At 32.1% G+C, this 27345-nt stretch overlaps 1 protein-coding gene across 2 annotated transcripts in view; it reads right to left on the bottom strand.

Moving 5' to 3' along the window:
* Window positions 1-27345, bottom strand: part of LIN9 (lin-9 DREAM MuvB core complex component) — an 83913-nt gene that overhangs the window by 26378 nt on the left and 30190 nt on the right. Inside the window, exons 2-5 of one of the 2 annotated variants that reach the window (XM_051993414.1) lie at window positions 27156-27188; window positions 23689-23783; window positions 19953-20057; window positions 5777-5910 (exon numbers count right to left, since the gene is read on the bottom strand). In XM_051993414.1, the coding sequence (XP_051849374.1) occupies window positions 5777-5910; window positions 19953-20057; window positions 23689-23783; window positions 27156-27188 (367 nt within the window). The remainder of the gene's footprint in view (window positions 1-5776; window positions 5911-19952; window positions 20058-23688; window positions 23784-27155; window positions 27189-27345) is intronic. The other variant, XM_051993415.1, reaches the window with a different exon arrangement.

Consider the following 27345-nt stretch of genomic DNA (forward strand, 5'->3'; position numbering starts at 1 on the left):
TGCCCTTACAAAGAGCAAGTGATACCTACACTGGGCTCTTCCTGTACATGGACTTATTCAATACTGGCCCTCTACAACAGGGAACTTAAAACTTCCTGGACATTTAATTCCATACAACATTAATTAAGTAACTTCTAGAATAGCTACTATGATAGATGCTAAGAATACAAAGATATCTGAATAAAATTCTCTTCCCAAAGCAAAACTTACCTATTTATTGACTTATTTATAACTTGGTTCTTTTTTTTTAAATTAAATTTGTTTACAATTATGAAACATTTTTTCTCCCTCCCATTTTCCCACAATCCCATGGGGGGGAAAAGAAAACAGAAAAAGAAAACTCTGAAACAAGCACTGACAAGCAAAACCAACTTTCACACTGGCCATGTCCAAAAACATGTTCTTCATTCTGAATATAAGTTCATCACCTTTTTGACAGGAGATAGGTAGCATTTTTCATCATTGGTTCTCCTAAATTGATCTTATAAAGAAGAGTAACCAAGAAGGAAAACCACTATAATTCTTACCAAAAAAAGGGGAGGGGGAAAGTAGCACATTATGATGAAATTGACCACATCATTTTGTTTGTTTGTGGTGAAGTGACCACATCATTTGAAAATTTGTGATTAAAAAAAGGAAAGGAAGCTGTACCAGACCTAAAACTATTATAAAGCGCAGTCATCAAAACCATTTGGTACTGGCTAAGAAATAGGATAATGGATAAGTTATAGGTTGGGTTAGGTTCACAAAACACAGTAGTCAATGACTATATATGTAATCTAATGTTTGATAAACCCAATATTCACTACTTGACAAAAATTGCTAGAAAAATTAGAAAACAGTATAGCAGAAATTCTGAATTGATTAACTCCTAACACCTTATACTGATAAGGTCAAAATGGGTTTATGATTTATAGACATAAAGGGTGATATTATATGTAAATTAGAAGAACAAGGGATAGTCTACCTCTCAGATCTATGAAGAAGGAAGAAATTAATGGCCAAAGAAGAACTAGAGAATATTATGAAATGCAAAATGGATAATTTTAATTATATTAATAAGTTGTTATACAAACAAAACCAATGCAGCCAAGATTAGAGGAGAAGCAGAAAACTAGGGAAAGTTTTTTATATATATGAAGGTTCTGATAAAGGCCTCATTTCTAAAATACATAGAGAAATGACTCAAATTTTTAAGAACATAAGCTATTCCTCAATTGAGAAAGGTCAAAGGATAAGAACTGACAATTTTCAATCAAGCCATTCTCCAATTGATAAATGGTCAAAGGATATGAACAAACAATTTTCAGATGATGAAATTGAAACTATTACCACTCACATGAAAGAGTGTTCCAAGTCACTATTGATCAGAGAAATGCAAATTAAGACAACTCTGAGATATCACTACACACCTGTCAGATTGGCTAAGATGACAGGAAAAAATAATGATGAATGTTGGAGGGGATGCGGGAAAACTGGGACACTGATGCATTGTTGGTGGAGTTGTGAACGAATCCAACCATTCTGGAGAGCAATCTGGAATTATGCCCAAAAAGTTATCAAACTGTGTATACCCTTTGATCCAGCAGTGTTTCTATTGGGCTTATACCCCAAAAAGATACTAAAAAAGGGAAAGGGACCTGTATGTGCCAAAATATTTGTAGCAGCCCTGTTTGTAGTGGCTAGAAACTGGAAAATGAATGGATGCCCATCAATTGGAGAATGGCTGGGTAAATTGTGGTATATGAATGTTATGGAATATTATTGCTCTGTAAGGAATGACCAGCAGGATGAATACAGAGAGGCTTGGAGAGACCTACATGGATTGATGCTAAGTGAGATGAGCAGAAGCAGGAGATCATTATACACTTCAACAACAATATTGTATGAGGATGTATTCTGATGGAAGTGGATTTCTATGACAAAGAGACCTAACTGAGTTTCAATGGATAAATGATGGACAGAAACAGCTACACCCAAAGAAGGAACACTGGGAAACGAATGTGAACTATTTGCATTTTTGATTTTCTTCCCGAGTTATTTTTACCTTCTGAATCCAATTCTCCCTGTGCAACAGGAAAACTGTTCGGTTCTGCAAATATGTATTGTATCTAGGATATACTGCAACATATTTAACATATATAGGACTGCTTGCCATCTTGGGGGGGTGGGGTGGAGGGAGGGAGGGGAAAAAACGAAACATAAGCGAGTGCAAGGGATAATGTTGTAAAAAATTACCCTGGCATGGATTCTGTCAATACAAAGTTATTATTAAATAAAATAAAATTTAAATTAAAAAAAAAAAAAAAGAAAGAACTGACAATTTTCAGATGACAAAATTAAAGCCATCATAAGAAAAAAATGCTCTAAATCATTGGCTAGAGAAATGCAAATTAAGACAATTTTGAGACCACTTCACACTTCTCAGATTGGCTAAGATGAAAGGAAAAGGTAATGATAAATGCTGGATGGCATGTGGGGAAAGTGGGACACTAATACATTGTTGGTGGAATTGTGAACTGATCCAACCATTCTGAAGAACAATAAGGAACTATACCCAAAGGGCCATCAAACTGTGCATACTTTTTGATCCAGCAGTGTTTTTACTGGTTTCTATCCCAAAAAGATCTTAAAGAAGTGAAAAGGACCCACATGTGCAAAAATGTTTGTAGCAGCCCTCTTTGTAGAGCCAAGAAACTGGAAATTGAATGGATGCCCATCAGTTGGAGAATGGATGAATAAATTATGGTATATGTATGTAATAGAATATTATCATATTATAAGACACAATCAGCAGGATGATTTCAAAAGGCCTGGAGAGACTTATATGAAGTGATGTTAAGTGAACTGAGTAGAATCAAGAGAAGACTGTACAACAAGATTATGTAATGATCAATTATGATAGACTTGGCTCTTCTCAACAATGAGGTAAATCAGGCCAATTCCAACAAATCTGTGATGGAGACAGCCATCTGCATCCAGAGAGAGGAGTATGGGGTCTGGTGGATCACAACATAGTATTTTCATCTTGTTGTTTGCTTTGTTTTTTTCTTTCTCATTTTTTCCCCTTTTTGATCTGATTTTTCTTGTACAGCATGATAAATGTGAAAATATGTTTAGAAAAAATTGCACATGTTTAACCTATATTAGATTATTTGCTTTCTAGAAGTGAGGGGAGATAGGGAGGGAGGAAGAATAAGTTTTTCAAGGGTGAATGTTGAAAATTATCTATGAATGTATTTTGAAAAATAAAAATCTATTATTATTTTTAAAAAAGGAAAGGAAAAACAAATCTAATCTAATATATAGCTCAGACTTGAGAAAAGCTAATTTCAAGGATTCAAAAAGAAGATTAAGTAGAATCTCTTCAATTCTGGAATACAGCTCTTGAAAAGTATGTTTTACTGAATGAGATAAGTAAAAGGGATGTGAGTAGCATTGTATGTCTGGGCTGCCCATGAGGAATAGGAAGCTCTCAAGAATAATATTATGAAGACACGGAAAAACAATTCTGATGATCAACAAAAAGGAGAGCTGTCTAAAGAGGTCAATGAGGATGCTGGGGAACTTATCAACCAAATATGAGTTTCAAAAGACATGTACAGAAGATGGGAAAATGTCCCAAATCTTTTACTTGTTTTAAAAACAATCAACTTCATAACTAGATGATGGGAGAAAAATGGTTTGACAGCAGTTTATTTGGAAGAACCTGCAATTAAATGTAAGAAGAAATTAAGTATTGCCATGGAAAGAGCACCAGGATGGAAGACCAGAGTTCAAATTTGGTATTACACAATAACTAGCTGTGTGATTCTGATCAAGTAAATTAACTTCTGCTTGCCTCAGTTTCCTCAACTGTAAAATGGGAATAATGATAGTATCTACCTCCCAAAGTTGTTATGAAGATCAATGGTAAAATGCCTGGGAAAGTATCTGGTACAAAATAAACATTATATAAATATTATTACTAATGTTGATGAATAATACAAAAATGCTAATAGGATCTTAGGTTGTATTTAGAAAAGCAGATTGACATATATTGGATTACTTGCCGTCTAAGGAAGGGAGTGGAGGAAAGGTAGGGAAAAATTTGGAACACAAGATTTTGCAAGGGTGAATTTTGAAAATTATCCCATGTTTGTTTTGAAAATAAAGTTTTAATTAAAAAAATTTCATTGGGAAAAAAAGAAAAGCAGATTGAAAAAGATTATGAAAGTGATAGCCCTACTGTTGTCTGCTCCAATATTATTATATTATATAAAATTGTGTTAAATTTTGGGTGTCATAACTTAGAAAAGGCTGGACAGAAGATATCCAGGATAGGCTAATCAAAATGGTAATGGCCTAGAGATTCTACTATATAAATTTCAGCTTAAGAAACTGGGGTTCTTTAGGCTAAAGAAAAGACTCAGAAGTGGGAAGAGAGAAGAAGCTATGCTCTTCAAACATCTGAAGGGAAAAGTTTGTTTATTTGGTCTTAGAAGGCACAATCAATCAAAATCACAAGTTTTAGAGAAGCATATTTATGTCTGATTCAAGAAAAATACTCTTAACATCAAGAGCTACTCTCTGTTATCCCTCTAAAAGTGGAATAGGTTTGCATATGTACTAGAGGTCTTCAAGAAAAGGCTACTATATTTGTAGAAAAGATTCTTGTTATGTACTAGTGGCCACTCATTTCTTTTATAGAGTTGAGATTCTATGATTTGGATTCTGTGATACAGGTAAAACCATTACTCAATAATTTTCCCAAACCCCTTAGTTTCTAAGGTTAAACCATCTCACTCACAAGCCTCTAAAACTAGGAACCAACCTGGGCCCAGAAATCATTCTATTTCATAATACAAAGTAGTTGTGAATCCTTTGAGCCTAACTTAATTCAAATCTGAATCTTCATGGGACTCAGTTTCAGACTAGAGTGAAAGTACTTTATCTGGTAGGTGGCCAGTAAATCAGAATAGTTAGAAGAAAATGATTAATTAGATTTCTAACAAGTGAGTATTTTTCCCATAGTTCTTCTATGTGTACCCAGAATTCAATCAGATACTTGTGGATTTTTTCCCCATTTATATATAGGACACCTATTAGCAAGTTCTGTAAGTACTTCTTTGGAAAACAGTAAATTTATTTTTCAAAATGCTATCTGATATACTGCAACATATCTAACATATATAGGACTGCTTGCCATCTAGGGGAGGGGGTGGAGGGAGGGAGGGGAAAAATCGGAACAGAAGCGAGTGCAAGGGATAATGTTGTAAAAAAATTACCCTGGCATGGATTCTGTCAATATAAAGTTATTATAAAATAAAATAAAATATTAAAAGAAAAAAATGCTATCTAATAATTTTTATCACCAATTATGTCTACCAACAAACTTACATAAAACCCTAAGAAAATAGACTTTTCACTGCAGATAGTAATCTGTCTTTGAAGAATTAAAAGAATATTCAGTTTTGAGTATCTACATTTTTTGTCCTTTAAAAAAGCATATTAAAAAAAAATTCACTTTAACAACAGATCCTGAAATTCCTTTCTCAGAAAGGGAGAGAAAAATGTCAAACTATGGTTAAAGCACATGGTTGATTTGAGAAAACAGAAAATTTTATTTAAGAGGGGAAGGATATAGCATAGTGCCGTACTACGCATATTTTTTAAAATTATTTTATCTAAAAAAGAATGATGCTAAGGACAAAATATCTATAGATAAAATTCCAATTTTTAATGTTTAAAAAAATTTGAATTTATAGTTCAAATTAGTGTAAAACATAACACGTACTTATCTATATTTGAATAGAACCATTCATATATACACCACTTGTGCGCTTTAGGAAGTTTGAGAAGGTTACGTAGACGGAAGCCAATCTTCTGTGAAGCTTTCTTGTCTGGTGTTGACATTGTTGCTGTGAATTTCTAGAAAATGAAATAGAAATTATTTGAAATTCAGTTTCCTAAGTGAAGTGCCTTTTTAAAAAAACCAAATAGTTTTGTAAAACTTATATAAATATTCAAAATTCCTAAGCTAAAATAATGTTTTATTAGTATTAACTTAAAACCTACAAGTTTTTATAAAACATATCATAAAAATCAAAATTGATAATTGTTTGCTTATCCATCCTAAATAATGCCCTCAATGAAAAAAGATCCAAAATTTTAGCAATGTGGGCACTACAATAACATAGTTTAAAACTTACCCACCCTTTTCTATGCTGTGACCATTTCCTCTTACAAATCTTCCATAATGAAACATATAACTTATTTATAATTCTTCATTTTGCTCTATGACCAACCTATCTACTTTTCCAGTAATATATATTTTATTTATCACCTTTATTTGAAAATATTTATCTCCTTTTTCACCTCAGAAAAGGGGTCTTTATTAAATGACAAAGAATAAAGTAGCAAAAAAAAATCTTCTCATTTTTATTCTTCAAATTCAATGTTGATTTTGATTTCTGCTCTAGCAAGTCAATGATCTGACAATACACTAAAATTAATTCTGGAATATTATTACCATATTTTTTGAAGACTTTTTCTATAGAAAAAACAAAAACCCAAGGGAAAGAATAGGTTCCAAACCAGCAGATTATTTTTATTTGTAAATCACATTTTACTTTTTTTTTTTTTTGGATCATAATTTGTTACAAAAATTCCACAGGGCAGTCAAACTTTTTTTATTGTACTATAATTTCATTAGATGTAGACTGGTAGATAGTAGAGTTGGTAGAAAACAGAATTCTGGGGTTGGGGAAGTAAAAAAATTCACAATATGTTTCAGTAACTATCAAATGAAAAGACATGTTAATAAGACAAATAAGAAAAACATATGGAGACTACACATAGCCTTTATTTCTACACTTTTCCTCCTTCAAACTCCTAGCTCTTTTGTCTTCATACATTCCATAATTATAATGGTGGGGCTTTTTGAGTATTATCTATTACCTACTTCAATAGCCTTTATTGGAAGTTATTTACTCATTTCAATCATGCTCCAATTGCTCAAATTGGAAAACCTTTTTTGGAATGGTCTTCAGACTCACTTTATAAGCCACTTACAATAAAGACTATTAACAAAAGAAAAAAAGAAAAAAGAGGAAAAGGACCTACATGTACAAAAATATATTAGCTTTTTTTTTCCCCAAGGCAAAGAACTGGAAATTTAAGAGATGTCTATCAATAAATTGTGGTATGTTATTATGATGGAATACTATTGTTCTATAAAATATAATGAGCACGATGCTCTCAGAAAAATATCAAAAATCCTCCAAGAGCACATGCTAAGTGAAATGTACTGTGTATAAATAGCAATATTGAGTGATAAGTGAATATCTATGCTATTTTCAGTAATAAAATGATCCAAGACTATTCTGAAGGACTTATGATGAAAAATTCCATCCATGGGACAGCTAGGTGGCACAGTGGATAGAGCACCAACCCTGAAGTCAGGAGGACCAGAGTTCAAATCTGACCTCAGACACTTAATACTTCCTAGCTGTGTGACCCTGGGCAAGTCACTTAACCCCAAGTGCCTCAGACAAAAAAAAAAAAAAAAGCCATCCATACTCAGAAAAAGAACAGACTGTGTCTGAACACAGATAGACACATATTTTTTTTTTTTAAACTTTATTTTTCTTGAGAGTTTTTTTGGGGGAAAGGGGAGAGATCTGTTTTCTTTCACAACATGACTTTGGGGGAAAGTTTTGTATAATTTCACATAGGCCTTCTCAATGGTGAGGGGATGGGGAAGGAGGAAGGGAGAAAATCTAGAACTCAAAGTTTTAAAAATAAATGAAAAAATTGTTTTCCATGTAACTGGGAAAAATAAGATATCAAACAAATATAATAATGATGACACTACTGACATTTCTAACAAAATATGTTTAAATGTCTTCCTTTCTTCAGTCCCTATTCTTCATATTGCTAATTTCACCCAGTCAAGTCTCAACTTTGAATCATACTCTCATCACTCAGTCTTCCCTCCTACATATGTGGGAATGCTCCAAACTATGCTGTACAATCTCAACTAAGCCCTCACTGCCATTAAGCAATCCTATTATCTTAATTGATTCTTATCATTAACTTTATCAACTCACCTTCCACTGCAGCTCTGCCAAAACTTTTCATTCTTCCTCAAAAATCCTCAAACTCTCAGCTGAAAATTTTCCCACATATTTTACTGATAGCCGTCTGCCACCCCCACTCTATTATTTATTTTCATTCTCTCCTTGTCTAGAACCTTATTTTCTAAGAACATGTCCCATGTCTCTTCTATCCTGAAAAAACTCAGTCTCTTTAATTCTAATATTCCATATTGCTTCTGTCTTTGCAACTAAACACCTAGAAAAGACCAACTACAATAAGTACTTCCACTTTCTCTTTCACTTCTTAATCTCTTACAATCCAGCATCCAATCTTATTCTACTGAAATTTCTCTTTCTTAAATTATTTACAATCTCTTAGTTGTCAAATCTAATGGTTTTTTTTTTCTCAGTTCTCATTCTCCTTAATTCCTCTCTGTAGCCTGTGACATTGTTGATCACTTTTTTGATATTCTTTTCTCTCTAAATTTTCAGAACACTACTCTTTCCTGGTTCTTTGTCTGCCTATTAGACCACTCCTTCTATTCCCTTTGCACAATCCTCTTAGGATCTTTTAAGATGTCCATTGTCAGGATTCTAGCTGGCTCTCTTCTCTCTCCCTCTATTTCTACTTCACCTGATGACATCAACTTCCATGGATTTTAATTAGCATATCTATGATGATAATTTCTCAAATCTACCTATCCTACTTCAAACTCTCTGCTGAACTCCAATCTCATACTTCCAACTTCCTTTCAGTCATCTCAAATTGGAAGTCCAATAGACATCTTAAACTATGTCCAGAACAGAGCTTATCTTTCTCCCTAAACTCTTCTCAAACCCCACCGCCACCTCCCTTCTTACTGTAGAGTGCAACTCCATCCTCCCAGGCCCTTGGGTTCATAGGCATAGAGTTATCCCAGACTGCTCATTAATTCTCACTGCCCATATTCAATCCATTGCTAAGGGCTGTTGATTTTACTTTTGCAACATCTCTCACAAACTTATTTCTTACACACACACATATATATACACATATATATGCTTCTCTCTTCTGACATCACCACCACTGCAGTGTGTGTATGTATGTATGTATGTATATACATATATATGTGTATATATATATATATATGTGTATATATATGTGTGTGTGTATATATATATATATATGTATGTATGTATATATGCTTCTCTCTTCTGACATCACCATCACTGCAGTGTAGGCCCTCACTATCTCATGGACTATTACAATACCTTGTAATTGGATCAGCCTGCCTTGCTCCAATCCATTCCATCTCTAAAGTAACTTCCCTAAAGCAAAATTCTGCTCATGTCATCCCTTTCTCTCTTCTACCCAATAAATTCCAGTAACTTCCAAATGTCTCCTGGACCAAACACAGGATGCTGCTTGGCATTCAAAAGCCTTTATAATTCTAGTCTCCTCCTACCTTTCTAGTCTCCTTATACTTTACTCTTCAATTCACTGACCCCGTCCTCAAGGCATGAATAAGATGACCCATCTCTCAGCTCTGAGTATTTTTTCTCAGTTTCCCTTTCTGGGGTTTTTTTCTTCATTTTGATCTGATTTTTCTTCTATAGCATAACAAATATGGAAATATGTTTAGAAGAATTGCACATGTTTAACCTATAATGGATTGCTTGCTGTCTAGGGGAAGGAGAAAAGGAAGAGGAATAGAGATGGGGGTAAGTAAAATTTGGAACACAAAAGTTTCACATAGGTTAATGCTGGAAACAATCTTTATATGTATTCAGGAAAAATAAAAAGCTATTTTTAAAAAAAAGAAATGATAAAAAGGATGATTTCAGGAAAAAAAACCAGAAAGACTTATATGAACCTGATGCAGAGTGAAGTGAGCAGAACTAGGATATAACAATGTTCTTAGTAACAAGAAGAATCAACTTGTGAAAGACTTGGTTACTTTGATCAAGACAATGATCCAAGACAATTCTAAAGGATCCATGATGAAAGATACTATCTCCAGAGATAGAACTAATGAATTCCAAATACTGAGTGAGATATACTTATTTTATATTCTTTATTTTTATTTCTTATGTATTGTGTTTCTTTCACAATCTGGCAAATAGATTTTGCATGACTTCACATGTATAATTAATATCGAATTATTTATCTTCTCAAAGAATGAGGTGCAGAAGAAAGAGAGAATTTAGAACTTAATTTTTAAAAAGTGTTAAAAGTTATTTTACATGTAGTTAGAAAATATCAATAATACAAATATATTTGAAAAGGAAAAACAAATAAAATCCTGCCTTCTACGGTAAGCAATGGATAGAGTACCAGGCTTGAAATAAGGAAGATCTGAGTTCAAATCTCTTTTCAGAAACTTACTAGCTATGTGACCTTGGACAAGTCACTAAACTTGTCTGCCTCGGTTCTTTATCTATAAAATGAATTAGAGAAGGAAATGGCAAAGCATTCCAATATCTTTATTAAGAAAACCCCGAATGGGATCACATATCCTTGAGTACTGACACAGTTTTTTTTAACCTCTTTTTATATCCCCATGCTTAGCCCAGTGTTTGAATAATAGTAAATGCTTAATAAATATTTATTGTTTGACTGACTGATGAAGATGCCCAGCTTATTCAGCAGACTTGACTTTCAAAGTTCTATTTCCAAAAATTGAATACACCCTTCAAGGCTAAAGATCTGCCACCACATAAGATATTATGAACTCTAATAACAGTACTTTTGTACATTTTCCCCCTTAAGCATTTTCATATTCTTTGTATTATATTTATTTGCCCCCAGTAGATTGTAAAATGCCATGAGTACAAAGTCACATTTCATTCATTCTGTACATTCTCTAAAAATCTAGCTAATAATAGATACTCAAAAAAGCTTATAGAATTAAATGTCTAGATGACTATATCATAGACACTGAGAACCACTGAAAAGTAATGTTCAAAACCTATTCTGAACAATAGTAACACTGTGTATAAGTGTTTATCATAAGTATTTTGAACAAAACAATGCTCATTTGGATATATAAATGTGGATGTTTCCTTTTGAGGATAGAGGGAATAGAAGGGTATGTTTCTTAGGCTCCAATAAAATTCAACTCCATTATAATGTAAAGATGATACTACTTTCTCACTGTACCTGCAAACTGTAGCAGTTTAGATAATGTATGACAATAAAAAGCAAGGTCAACTCCCCTTGGGAAAGTTGTTCCTATGGAAAAAAGTAATCCTGACTGTATTCCAGAAACAAGACATACAGTTTTAGAGCTTGTAAAAATTGGAAAATATACCTTCTAGAGAAGCTTAATTCCAGTTTTGGGAGGGAATGAGAGCTCTTACACATATTCAAAAGCTGTTCCAGGAATAAGGATGGTGCAATAAGCACTAGCAATATAAAACAATTGTCTCACCATGGGACCTCCAATCAGAAGAAAAACCAAACAAGTATATGATTCTGAAAGAGTCATATAAATAAAATGGCATATTATTAACATCAACCTCTAGCAGTTTACAAAGCTAACAGGAATGGCGTCTCCAAGGAGCAGGAAAAGTTTATGATCAGAATGTGTTAGCTTTGATGCTCAAGCCTCCTGTTATATTGAAATAGCTTTTGTGAAAGCTGAATTCATCTAATTCATAAAGAAATAAACTTGAAATGGCAGAATCCTGAGTCCTTTATCTAGTCTATTTCACTTATTCTTTACCATGCAAATATGTGATGGTAAATCTTTTATGGAGAATTTAGAGGAAAGCATAGATTAGAATCACAAAGAAAGTGGCAAGGAATATCCATTCTAGTCTTAATTTTTTTCAGGGAAGCAGGATGATAAATCATTTATTGTACACATGGGGTCTAAGAATGAGTTAATGTCTAGAACAGTTGCACTGGAGAATAAGATAGGGAATGCATTTGAATTTTTAAAATGCTGGGTAACAACGAAGTCCCAATTGAAATTATACACAAATAATTTTATAATACACAAAATCTATGCAGTTTTGTGGCTTTCACCAGTTGAACAACTTTAAAAGGAAATGAATGATAGGGTTAATGAAGATTAAGAAACCATAGAGAAAGAATACTGATATTAATGGGGGGGAGGGGAACCCCATAAAGGAAGGTAGCCTAGCTGCATCAGATCTAAAACTATATTATAAAGTGGCAATCATCAAAATCATTTGGTACTAGCTAAGAAATGGAATAGGTTAGATACACAAGACACAAAAATCAATATTATCTACTGTTTGATAAATCCAAATTCTCCATCTTTTGAAATAAGAACTCCTTATTTGACAAAAATTGCTAGAAAACGGTATATCAGAAACTAGGCACAGACCAACATCTCACACTCTTATAGAAATATACAATCAAAATGAATTTATGATTTTAGACATAAAGGCTGATACTGTAAGCAAATTAGGAGAGCAAGATAAAGTTTACCTGTCAGCTCTTTGGAGAAGGAAGAAATTTATTTCCAAACAAGAAATAGAGAACATTACAAAATGAAAAATGGATAACTTTGATTACTTTAAATTAAAAAGGTTTTGTACAAACAAAATCAATGCAGCAAAGTTTAAGGGAAACAAAACTGGGAAACACTTTTTACAGCCAGTCTTTCTGATAATGGCCTCATTTTAAAAATATATAGAAAACTGAGTCAAATTTATAAGAATAGAAGTTATTCCCCAATTGATAAATGGTAAAAGGATATGAACAGACAATTTTCAAATGAAGAAATCAGAGTCATCTATAACCATATTCAAAAATCCTCTAAATCACTCTTGTTTAGAGAAATGCAGAGAACAATACCCTAAGAAATAGTAGCATTGTTGAAAATAATAGGGAAGTCCAGAGGAGGATAGAAGGGAAGACAATGATTCTGCTTTAGACATGTTGAGTTTGAGATAGCACTGGAACATCCAGTTCAATAAATCCAAAAGAAATATGGGGATAGAGAACTAGCTCAGAGGAGATACTTGGCTACATATATCCCTGGGAAGTATTTGTATAAAAATGATCATTGAACCCTAAGAAGCTGAGGCAATCACAAAGTTAGATATAAAGAAGAAAAGTAAGTTCAGAACAAAGTCTTGGGAATAACCATGGTTAGCTGATATGATGGGGATGAAGAATCCACAAAACATCAAGAAATAGAGACTAAAAAAGAAAAAAAAAGTAGCAGGAAGAGAAACAGGAGAAATCAATGTTATGAAAGCCTAGAGGGAAAAACACCCAAGAAGACAATTTAACAGCATGAGGGCACAGAAGGATTAAGGATGAAAAATGGAAAAAGGTCATTAGATTTTTCAGTTGAGATATCATTAGTAACTTTGGAGAAGACAATGTGAAATAAATGATGAAAGCTGATGCTAGACTACAAAGAGTTTAAAAGAGAGGAAATGGAGATACGTAGTAAAAATGGCTTTCTCAAGGACTTCAGTTATAAAGCAAAAGTGGAAAGGATAATAAAGCAAGGATAGCAGAATGAAAAAAAGGATTTTTTAAGGATAGGGAAGACAAGTCCATATTTGTTAGCACCAAGGAAGGAGTCAGGAAGTAGAGATTGAAGATTAAAGAAAATGAAGGGCCAACTCTTCATCTGAAACAGAGTAAAGGAGAAAAAAGTAGGGTAATATGCTTGATGATGTCTGATGAGTAGAAGATGAAGGATCTGCAAATATTTACAATGTTTTGGGATTTTTTTGGTGAAGTATAAGAAAAAATTTCTCAGCTAAGAGGGAGCAAGTGTTTTATAGAACCCTCATTGAGGAGAATTAGGTTTGGGAAAGCTGACATAAAAAGTGCAATAGTGAAGGGAAGGGAGGGAGAAAGGTCATGCTGAAATAAGGACACAATTGAGATTAGATAATATAAAACTGAATTGGACTTGGAAGTTTTGTGAATTCTTCCATCTTTGTTCAATAGTATGTAAGAGCAAAGAAGGTAGATAGTGAGGACAACCTAAGGTTGGAGTCTGGAAAGACAAAGTTTATCTAAGAAGAAATGGCAGTCAAAATCACAATGAGAAAGAACAAGGTTAGGAGCTGTGAAGCAGAGGGAAAGCTAGAAGGAAAAAAACACTACTTAGTAAAAACATTTGTAACACTGTATCACAGGAAAATTAATTACAATCAGATAATAAAATTGTTGCTATAGACCATATGCAAATGTATCTTAAAAGAACCTTTGTTATAAAGATACCTGTTACATATTTTTAAAATTATGTTATTAATACTAAGATTTTGAAAAAAAAATTTTCTACCCAACAGCAAATTTTCTTATTTTGAAAAATCTTTTTAATACAATTTTTAAAGCACAGATAGCCCCAAAATGCAATGGTTTTGAATTTCACTAAGCTTATTCACCATTATCAAATTAATACTTAATATTTAATTGTTTTAAGGAACTAGAGGCATAATAGTATTTTTTAAATACTGGGGCCATCAACATTTAACACCCTATATAATAAAAAAGTCAAAATGGATTCATGATTTCGACAGAGATATTATAAACAAATTAGGAGAACAATGGATAATCTACCTCTTAGATGTGTGGAGAAGGGAGTGATTTATGGTCAGAGAAGAACAAGTGAATATTATGAAAAGCAAAAATTTATAATTTTTATTATATTAAATTTAAAAGTTTTGTACAAACAAAACCAATGTAGCCAAGATTGGAAGGAAAGCAGAAAACTGGAGAGGGAGGAGGGAATTTTTACAAACAAGATTTCTGATATACGCCTCATTTCTAAAATATATAGAGAAGTGACTCAAATTTATAAAATACAAATTATTCTCCAATTGATAAATGGTCAAAGGAAATGAACTGACAATTTTCTGATAACAAAATTAAATTCTCTATCTGTTATGGGCCAGAACTCTGAACTTGAAACAAAGGATTCTTACAAGGTACTAAGTCAGTGGAATTGATAGAGACAATAATTATCTAATTTAGCACTGTTCAGTATGATTGATTTAATCCTACAAGGAGATGTTATGGGCCAGAATTTGAAACAAGGTAGTAAGTGGAACTGAGGAGACAATGGTTAAATCTAGTTTAGCATTGATTTAATCCTATAACAAATAATGGTTTCCTAATGATATAATAATTGGTTTGTACTCAGTGTGGAGCATATAAATTAGAAGCCTCAGCCAGGGAGATTGAGAGGCATTTGGAGAGAAGGCAAAGGACCCTGGGCATGAGTTTAAGCTCTCAGAACCAAGGGGAGAAATTCAATTCAATCTTCAATCTTCCTGGTGGCTGGCCTGGACTCCTGCACTTCCCCCACTAAGACCAAGGCCAGACTGAAAGGCTCTCCAGAAAGCTGCTCAGCCCCAAGAAGGAGATAATAAAGGATCTGGATGGACTATAAGAAAGCTAACTGAGCCCCAGGAAAGGAGGCAAGACTTTGAAAGAGAGAACAAAGAATTTGGACTTTTAACCCCTGGCTACTCGTGTGGTGATTTCTGAATTGAAACAAAGAGACCCAGAGCCCCCCAAGGAAACCGAAACAGAGAACATTATATTTTGGAGAGAATACTACATATATCTATGTATAGTTATATAAAAAAATGCTCTAAATCACTATTGATTACAGAAATGTAAATTAAGACAACTCTTAGGTATCACTTCATATCTCTCAGATTGACTAAGATGACAGAAAAAAATAATGATAAATGTTGGAGGGAATGTGGGAAAGCTGGAACATGAATACATTGCTGATAGAGTTGTGAACTGATCCAATAATTCTGGAGAGCATTAGGAAACTATGCCCAAACAACTATTAAACTGTGACTATTCTTTGACCCTACTGGCTTATATTCTACAGAGATCTTAAAAAAGGGAAATGGACCACATGTACAAAAGTGTTTGTGGCAGCCCTTTTTGTAGTGGCAAGAAACTGGAAACTGAATGGATGCCCATCAGTTAGAGAACGGCTGAATAAGTTATGATATATGAATGTTATGGAACATTATTGTTCTGTAAGAATCGATCAGCAGAATGATTTCAGAAAGGCCTGAAGAGACTTTTATGAATATGAACATGAGTTAACTGAGAAGAACCAGAACATTGTACATGGCAACATCAAGATTAAGTGATGATCAACTATGATAGACTTGGTTCTTCAACAGCGATTTAGGCCAATTCCAATTGACTTATGATAGAGAGAATCATCTGCTTCCAGAGAAAGGATTGTGGGGAATGAATGTGGATCACAACTATTTTTGCCTTGTTTGCGGTTTGTTTGCTTGCTTTTTTTTTTCTTTCTCATTTTCCTCTCTTGTTGATCTGATTTTCCTTGTGTAGCACAATAAATGTGGAAATATGTTTAGAAGAACTGCACATATTTAACTTACATTCGATTACTTGCTGCCTAGGGGAGGGGATAGAGGAAAATAGAAGGGAAAAAAAAATCTGAACACAAGATTTTGCTAGGGTAAATTCTGAAAATTATCTTTGCATGTATTTTGAAAAAACAAAAATGTATTATTAATATATATTTTTATAAATTCTGGGCCTTATTGTGGTCATATAATCAAACCCTAAAACTTTCTTAACACACTCAAAGCAAAGGAGTGTAATTTCTTTTTCTCCCTACAATACACATTCTTCGATGTTTTATGATTTCTTTTCCCCTTCAAGACTGCTCATATAGTGTCTAGAATGTAGGAGATACTTGGGATGGTTGAAAACAAGAACATAAAAAGATATGAAAAAAGGGAGTACATTCAAGAGACAGAACTAACTGAAGTTTCACAAAATCTTCAATATTTGAAGACAAGAGCTAATTTGATGAAGAACCCAAATTGAGTTCAACTCTAATTACAACAGAAAAATTTAAACCAGAGGGAAAAAAGACACTGGTTTAAGCTTCAGAAAAAGCCCAAGACCATTTTATAACCATCAGATTGGGAAAGCTAGTACAATGGGAAAATGACAAAAGCTGCAGAATCTGAAGGGAAAGAAAAGATATATCAATGAAATTTTAGTAGAATTGTGAATTGTTACAACATTCTGAAAGTAATTTGGGACTATGCCCCCTAAATTATTAACCTCTGCATATCCTTTAACTCAGCAGCATCATTACTAGAACTTTACCTGAAAGAGATCAAATGAAGAAAAGGACATATGTACAAAAATATTTATAGTAGCTCTTTTTGTCATGGTAAAGAAATGGAAACTAAGAAGATGTCCATCTGTTGGGAATGACTGAAGAAATTATGTTACATGAATGTAATGGAAAACAATAGTGTTATAAGAAATGATGAAAAAGATGGTTTCAGAAATACTTGAGAAATACTTGATCAGTTGGAACTGATCCAGACTTCTAAAGTGAGTAGAACCAGAAGAACAATTTATACTATAACAATGTTAAAATGAACAGTTTTGAAAGTCTTTTTAGGGCAGCTAAGTGGCGTAGTAGATAGAGCCCTGAAGTCAGGAGGACCCAAGTTCAAATTTGATCACAAACACAACACTTCCTAGCTGTGTAACCCTGGACAAGTCATTTAACCCCAACTGCCTCAGGGAAGAAAAAAGAGTCTTTTAAGAACTCTAAACAACACAATGATCATGCATGACTCAAGAGGGCTAATAGTAAAGAATGCTCCCTCCCTCCTCACAAAGAGGTGATAAACTAAAATGCAGAATTAGAAACACATTTCTGGGCATGGCCAACTTGGAAATTTGATTTGCTTGACTGTATATTTATCACAAAAATTTTGTTTTTCTTTTTCATTACGGGTAGCAAGAGAAAAAGAAAGAAAATAAAATTTAACTAAAAAATAAAAGTTTAAAATAAATAAGACATTAAGAAGACACAAGAAAACACCTCACTTTTTTTTCTGCATAGGTGAGGAAGAGATATATAAGGTATAGATCATTATAAATAACATTAATTTTTCTTTTCAAATATTGACAGTTTTTGCTGAATTTTTTATTCTCCTGAAAAATTTTGTTATAGAGAGAGGAAAGGAGAAAGGGGAAAATCTAACTGATATATATATATATATATATATATATATATATATAAAACCATTAATAAAAATCTACTTAAAAAGAAAAAAATGAATTATTCAAACAATTCTCCCTCCAAATACTTTGTAATTCTTAGTGGACAAGCAAAATTAATGGTGTATGTTTGTCTGATATTTATTATGGCTCTTATATTGCTTTTAAAGCTCAAATACACCATATAGGAAAACTAATTTTTGTGTTATATGTAAATTTGGAAGTGAATTAGTGATTCCCATCAACTGTAGAAAGGCTGAACAAGTTATAGCATATAATTATGATAGAATACTATTGTGTTATAAGAAATGACAAAGTAGATGTTTTCAGAAAAACCTTTAAAGACTTTAAAGAATTGATGAAAAGTGAAATAAATAAAACAAGAATATTGTACACAGTAACTGCAACATTGTGCAATGACCAACTGTGAAGACTCAGCTATTCTCAGCAATCCAAGACACTTCTGAAGGATTTATGATGAAAAATGCCATCCACCTCTACAGTTAGAACTGAATGTAGATAGGAACTTATTTTTTATTTTCCTTATTTTTCTTGTTTTTTTTTTTTTTTTGGGGGGGGGTATCTATTTTACAACACAGTAATATAAAGATATATTTTATTTGACTATACACGTATAATCTATATTAAACTGTTTGCCTTCTCAAGGAAGAGGAAGGAAAGGTAGGAATTTGGAAATCAAAATTTTAAAAATAAATATTAAAAATTGTTTTTACATATATTTGAAAAAAAAATTGTTTTCTCCCCAAAAAGTGCCTTGTAAAAGTTCCTTGTATAAAAAAGGGTTTTGTTGCTATTGCTGAGTTATTTCAATAGTGTTTGACTCTTCATGACCCCATTTTGGCAAAGACACTGGAGTGGTTTGTCATTTCCTTCTCTGGTTTATTTAACAGATACAAAACTGAAGCACACAGTGTTAACTAACTTGCTCAGGGTCTTATAGTTAATAAATGTCTGAGGCCAGATTTGAACTAATCAAGATAAATCTTCCTGATTCCAAGTCCAATGCTCTATCCACTGAACCATCTACTTGCCTATAAGCAAGATTATAGTATATTTACAGTCACTTGAGGACATGGTTTCACTATTTTAAATTTTTATGGAGTTTATTGTTGCTTTATATGGTTACCTCTATAATCTGGTCTATCTATTCTGATGGGAAAATAAAATCCCCATTACAATGATGCATTTTTTGAGGCTATTGTCAGAAATGTGGTTGTACTGAAAAGCTGAATCTGTGATGAAGATGGATTGCAAGTTCTGTATAAGCAGTAATATAGAATTTCTAAATTTAATATAATTTAATAATTCTTTCTAAAAATGTCTATTGCATCTTAAATGCCCCTTTAATATACAGATAATCAATTAAAGAACAGGGATGCCAATAGTGAAAGGGATTATTTGATTTCACTCCAAATAAATATTTGGATATAAAATTGGAGATAAAATTTAAAAAAGGGTTATGTGCTCCCTCAGTAGTAGTGTACATAACTTAATTTTCCTTTACTCCCTGAGGGGAATTTTTTTAAAAAGGCTTTTACATTGCCTAATCTATTCATTTAATGTTTTCTATGCCTAAGAAAGAAGAGTAAGTGGACAGGGCTTTCAAATTTGAAGTTAATAAATGAAGTAGTAACTTTCTATTAATAACTCTTGAGACAAAAACTAATCTAAAGAATAAAAATAAAGAGTATCATTTTGGTATCATTATTTTCATTTTGAGTCTTGGATACCAGTTTTTGCAAATTATGTATTTCCCAGAAATTTATAAAATACTGGCTCAAATTGATTTATGCTAAACTGTTATTCTTTTTTCAGTTTAGGAAATTCTTTTGACTCACACATACCTGTGGAACCATTGCAACTCTCTGGTTTCTTTTAGGGGACCTTGTATTTAATTGTCTGTCATCATCTTCACAAAAAAGACGGCTTCGTTTTGAATTTCTGAAGGGCTATATGACATAAATTTGAAAGAATTAAATGAAAAAGCAAGAACAATTTTCTATTTTTAGATACGATACATATTCCCACAACAGGATGATATAGCCATTACTTGATTAGAAATATCAATGAAAAATAAAATTCCAGAGATAATTTATGATTTACAAAGCAGCCAGACAGATATTTTCACATGATTGGTCTCCAAATCCTCCTGCCTACTCCATTAGTCTGAGACTTGATTAGATAGGAGGGAACAGAAGGAAAGTTCCCAAATGGCAAACATACCAATCACAAGATTATTTACTCTTATCATCTACCTCTAAAATATACTCTTGTTCGGCTTATACAATAGTTTATTATCTATTCCAGTATTATGTCATTTTGGTTGTTCAGATGCCCTTACTTGTTTTTTATTATACATTTCTTGAGCATAAAATTCTCAAGTATTCAAAATGTTCTGTGATCTCATCAGAATATATTTCCTTTTTAAAAATATGAGCTGGCAACCTACTATTTGTAATTCTTGACTTTGTATCTCACAGGTTTGACAAAAGGGGTTCACCTAATGTGTTGGAGGCCTTCCTCACTTTCTGCTGATACATTATGAGGTACTAGTGGAGCATAATGGATGATCATCCTTTTATCTTGCTTTTGGCACATGAACAACCTGTCTTTTTCAGTCATAAAAGGATTCACAATATTCTTTATTTTAGTTTTTCACTGTTATTTGTTACTGCAGTGTACTTACTACCATCATGTGTGACTCCATGAATTATATTGCTGTTTAATGCTTTCAAGACTAGTGTATCTTGTCTCACAGATATGAAGGAGACTGATATTAAAAAGATGGCCTTTGTTTTTAGGGGAAATGTGAGATCAGTAAAGGAGCTTTTAGCAAATTGAATACTATTAGGACAAAAGAAATAATGAAAGGAACAGTTTCAGAGAAACCTGGGAAAACACTAATGCAGAATAACATGAACAGAATCAGAACAATTTATACAATAAAAACAACACTGCAAAGGCAACCAACTTTTGAAAGAATTAAGAACTCTGATCAAGACAATAACCAACCCCAACTCCAACTGCTGATAAAGCCTGCTATCCATTTCCTAAGAGAGAAGTGATGGACTCAAGGTACATAATGAAATACACTTTTTTTTTTAACATGGCCATGGCCATGGCCATGGGAATTCTTGAATTCGAATTTTTTGACTTTCTTCACAAAAGCAGAAATACCTTTGCTAAGTACACATGTCCCTGAATTATGTCATACTTAATGTTAATGATCAGCAGGTCAGAGAAGATTCTGTTGCAATATCTTTCATGAATTCTTGAGTAATTTTGATGTGTGTGTGTGTGTGTGTGTGTGTGTGTGCACATGAAATATACCTTGTTGGAAGATGATCTTTAAAAAGCAGCATTTTATTCTTCTGAATCAAAGGCTTTTTAAGATAATTAGTAAACAATAAAAACAGCAAGATCTACATCTTTTTAGTCAATTGTGTAATGGTAACTGTCTTCCATGCAGAATATTGCTTGTAAAAGCCTGCCTCTAACACTACTGATATTTTAATTTAGGATAATCCTCAGTTCATGTGCAGATTGACTGCATAAAAAATAAGAAAGTTTGAATGTAAATCATTAATATTATCCAAATATCCTTTTAAAAAGTATTATCAGGATGTTAAAAATACACTTTTACTATATTCCCTTCCTTCAGATATCTTATGAAGTGATGCATTTGCAACTTTATCAACTCTGGGATGGAACTCTTCCATACAGATTTGGGTTAATTTGGCTGTTTTTATTAGCTCTTTATTAACATCTTTGCTAGGATGTGATTCCAATGTCTTTGATTGCAAAAAAAAAAAAAAATTGTCATCACTATCTTTGTAAGTCTTTTTCTTTTTTCTTCTATTGTTCTACTTTCATTTTTATTCCTAAATGCTCTAAGGAGAACATTGCTTGATTGAGTATCTCATCAAACTTTCTTTAAATTGCTTTTATCCTCCATTACTTCTCTCAGTTTTGTGATACAATACTTTATAAAAACTTCCATTACTTTTAATAAAATTGTTCTTTTTGAAAATTCTGAACTTAACAAACACATATGCCCACACAAAAAGAACAATTCAACATACAATTTTACAAAGTAGTTTATATCATACTTTTGGCTATTCTCTCATTACACCTGGAAGTCAGTTGAGTGTCAGCACATAAAGGTACTTTTAGATTCTTTGGTCACCTTGTTATAGTTATTCATTTGTATTAGTGAAACTTCTGCACGAAATTATTGCAGTCTATGTCATCTCTTTCACATTCTATTTTTTGTCTTTGATAATTTATTCAAATAGTTGTTTTAATTATATGCTGTATCTTTTTTCTAATTTCAGCTTTGTACTAATTTTCTTTATTCTAACCACACATAAACAGATCTTTGCTCTAACAAGTTGGTGATCTGATTGTGTAAGCACATAATGAATTTAATAACGAGTCTCATTCAGTACTGAGTCATTTCCTACTTGTTAAAATATGATCAATTTCATTTCTTGTGAGTTTGTTTGCTCAACAAGTCTAGCATCTTCTAATTCTTTTCTTGAAGAAAATATTCATGATATGTAAGTATAAAGCTTCTAGTGTGTAAGTCTTTGACTTCTTTGATTTTTTTTATTTGTAATCCACATTTTCCAATATATTTCTTACTGTCTTGACAAGTTTTCATCTTTGCACTGAAATCCCCATACCATCACAGTATATGTTGATTTAAAATGTAAAGCATCAATGAATTCTTTGAAGAATTTTTTTCTTTTTGCAAGAGATATTTGTGCATGAATTGCAATTACTGTCACAGTGAGCTTTTTTGCAAATATTTAATATGAGCACTAGAATACAAAATAATCAAATGTTCCATGAAATGATTTTTCTTAGCTGCTATCTTTGTACATACTGTAAAATCAACTCCATCAACCACTTAATATTTGTTCTTTCAGAATTTCAGTTAGCCACAACTTTGCTATTTCTTATGTTTCTACTTGTAGTCAAAAATAACACTCATTAGTCATTTGATAAATATCTCACATTTAGAATACGGAACAATATAAAAAACATTTGAATCTTAGCACTGTGGGACTGACTCCTTTTTAATTACTATCTTTATATAAGTCAAAGGAAGATACAAAAGATTGATGCCTATTTTGAATTTTTTTGGTTTCATGTGTTGCTATAATCAAAGAATTCATCATCAAGTGACCAGTCAACTTCTAATGAAATTTTACTTACTTAGATAAATCCTTAGGAAAGTAGATTTGAACAATTAATAGAATTGTACTCAAAATGTTTCCAGGAAGATAATGATATAAGAATTATTTTACATATATTATCTAACATAGAACTACCTACAATAATACACAAAGAAAACTTTGAGTATAACAATGAAGCAGCAATAAGAACTGATTAAACTTTCATTAATTGAATTATGCTTGAGAAATAAAGTATTCACTACTTTCTTGCAAGAACCTCAAATACTTCGGAGAAAAGGGAATCTTTCAATAATGATATCTGTGAGAATTATTATTCAGTAATAAAATATAAATGATAATTTCATTATCATTACAAATAAAAAAATAAATTGCTCTTTACCATTTCCACTGAAGAGGCTGTATTCTTCCCTTTCCAAACAGGTGTTTTCTGTAAGGAACTGTATTTTTCATTCCATGTACTGGATAAGCTTCCCTCTGTGATAAAATCATATCTCATTAATATAAATCTAATGGATTCAATGGAAACTAGTTGACTTATGCATGTATCATTTGTGATATAATTTTAAAATACTTCAAAGAAAAAGCAATGTGCTATGAGCAAAAAAATAAAAAATACTAGATTTGAAATCAGGAGATTCAGTCCTAGAGAAGCATAGACACCAATCTCTTTCTGTATATTGTGTGTGTGTGTGTGTCCTGAGCAAGTCACTTAGTGCAGTGGAATAGATGGAATAGAAAGACAAGGGTTTAAATCCTGCCTCAGATCTTACCATCAGAAATAAGGTGCTCCATATAGCCCATAAGGATATGTATAAACTATCATTATTAAAATCTAAGTTACTCATTAATAAAGAAGTCAGAGCATAAATTTTTTTTCCATTATTTATGATGTGAATATTTTCTCTGATAATAAAAATAATTTCCTCATCTTTGAGACTGAAAGGCATATTAACACAAATAAATTTTTAAAATTGTCCTACATACAAGACATTTTTTTCTGTATTAACTCCAAAAATAATTTGAAAAAGTCATTATGATAGATCTTGTTTATTTGCCACTTATTACATGCAAGATACTATTAATAGGGGTGATAGAAAATTCTAAGTTGATACAGTCAATGACCTCAAGAAAATGTAGAGCCTAACAAGATATAAGAATAAAAATGACAATTATATAAGACAGAATTTTTAAGTGCTATTGAAATTTAAAAGGAGGACAGGGATTACAAATTATCCAAGAGACTCCCTGGATAGCTTCATGAAAAAAATTAGGCCTTTAAATACATATAGAAGAAACAGAACAAGCAGAACCATGAAGGTGAGGGTAGAATATAATGTAGGTATAGACAATATTATGACCAACGGTAAAGAGAACAATCTCACTAATTAGGGCAACATTCAGGAACAAATTTTCTAATTTGATAGGCATCTGTAGTATACAAAAGTAAAATAGTGGAAAAAAGACTGTCAGTAATGCTAAATTGTGAAATACAGTGAATTTTAGACAATATGAAGCCAAGGAAGACTTTAGGAACTGGACCAGGAAGTAACAGGCAATATGATCAAAAAAGTACTTCAAGAAAATTAATTTACAGGAACACATAAGATTGATTACACAGAATAGTAGAGACAAGGAGATTAATTAGCAGATTACTGCAATAGTTCATGTATTTAACTGAGGTGATGGTTTGAATGTAAAAGATAATTTGAAAGTCAAATTGACTGGAATTAGCAAGTGATTTTTTTAAAAATTATACACAAAGGAAAAGGTTACTTTTAAGCTTATTGTTAGTAGGGAAGGATTACAGTGCCATTAATTGAAATAGGGATATCAAACAGGGAAATAGAATAACATATCTAAACAAAATTCTTTAAGTACACACACACACACACACACACACACACACACACACACTGATCACTAAAAAATGAAATGTCCCTAAATAAAATCTATTCTTCCTTTATGTCAGGCCTTAATTTATCTCTGCAATTTTCACTGACTGTTTCTAGTTACACTAAAAAAGCAAAATCTTTCTTTTGTATAATAATTCTTCAAATATTTGAACATAGCAGTCACTCACATTGTAATTCTTCTCTACTCAAGACTAAATATCCCAAATTTAAATTCAGCCAACCCTCATATAGAATGAACTTGAGGCTCTATCCCCTGAATCATTCTAATCACCCCTCTCTCTGGACACTCTCCAGGATTATTAGTGTTCTGCCCTTACTTCTTTTAAAAACTAAGTTGGTTAATAAGCAACCTGTGCATTCATATCGTTAAGACAATTCTCACTTTTCCTCTTTACAATTACTTTTCTATGGATCTTCACAATTTCCTTCTTGAAAACTTTTCTACTCCTCTGAGGCTGACTTTCTCTTATTTCATGAGTTCCTACTTTTCTTTTCTCTAAACCCTCTGAAATTCACTTTCCAAAAATCTAGCTATATGTGTCAGATTATGTGTGGCTTTCATTTCTTTAAATATAATATTGACTAAAACTAGGAAAGGTTGGCAAGAAAGAATTCAATGGTCTTTCTAATAAGTCTTAATCTTAAAATATTTACCCTGAAATTTTACTGCACATGGAAATTAAATTAGGTTGTACACACTTGTTTTCTAGTGTCAAAAAAAAGGTAAACAGTATACTAAAGAAAAAAAAAATCTCATGTAATAAAAACCTATTATTTACCTTACGTAGGTAAATAATAACATATATTTTCCAGAGCTTGCCTTTGAAAAGAAAGAAGACATTTTTTTCCCCTGCCAGGTAAATAAGAATCAGACATATATTTCTGAAAACACATGGACTTTTTAGTCTGTAAAAAGACTATTTAATACATTATGACTCCAAAGTGCAAAAACAGAAGTTTGTTTGAAAGAAATAATGCAACTTTAAAAATGTTTGGGTTGGTTCTGCAGATTAGTTTCTTTACACAACAAATCTTGTCCAACAACTATTCTAACAAAAAATTTGTATTAAGGGCTAGCATAATGCCTTGAAGTAGGACAAACCCAAAGAAAAAAGTGCAAAAAACCCCAAAACATTTAGTCCTTCAGATATCCTTTTCTTCAGAAAGATAAAAAGCAGTATTGTACATACATTCTAATTATTTTTTAGTTAATAGTTATAAAGAAAAGTTCCTTAGAACCAGGAAAGTCTCTATATGGTTCATAATATTCAAAGCACACATGCTTTAAAAATGTATTATTAAATTATAATTAGGAAAGAATAATTATACTAATAAGAAAAGTCTGCAAAGCTCAGAGTATTGTCTTTCTTGAGATTTTTTTTTTAAGTCCAGAGATTTCCTTAATTGTAATTTCCTAAGGATTACAACTCCTGGATGGCAGAATCTGGGTCTCATCAAAACTTTGTATCCCTAATACTTTGCACAGAATAAACACTTGAAAAAGATTTATTAAATTCAATTGAATTAATGAAATTTCTTACATATCTAATGATTAATCTTTCTAAATTACAACACAAATCAAAACTGTTCCTGCATCTAAATAATAACTAAAGCATGTATCAGATTAATATATTTTTAATAGAAAAGAACATATACACAAGGTTGCAATAACATCACGCTATATTTTTCCAAAACAACATAAAGATGCAAAATTTTATGGAAATACTGATTAGTCAATCACACATTTATAAATATTGTGTCCATGTGTTAATCTACATTCTCCTTTTATCTAATTTTTGTGGCACCAATTAACGACATTATGGAGAGTGCACTTATAAATTGTTTTGCAATAAGTGCATGGGCAGATCAGTTTTAATTGGTTAGTTATCAATCCTCAATTTAGATCACATTTTTAAAAAATAACACTTCTTACCTTTTAAACTAACAAGTGCTTTTGCTGAAGAACCTGAAATTAAAAATAAAATAAGTTAATAATCATGCCAGTCTAAAAAATCCTTATCAAATATGAGAGTTTGAAATCCAAAATGCACAGACTAATGACAGAAGCAGGATTGCAAAAAAATGAGTCTGATGTATTGTTGGTGGAGCAGTAAATAATTCTA

The sequence above is a fragment of the Antechinus flavipes genome, chromosome 4 (assembly GCF_016432865.1).
Source record: "Antechinus flavipes isolate AdamAnt ecotype Samford, QLD, Australia chromosome 4, AdamAnt_v2, whole genome shotgun sequence".
Lineage (NCBI taxonomy): Eukaryota > Metazoa > Chordata > Mammalia > Dasyuromorphia > Dasyuridae > Antechinus > Antechinus flavipes.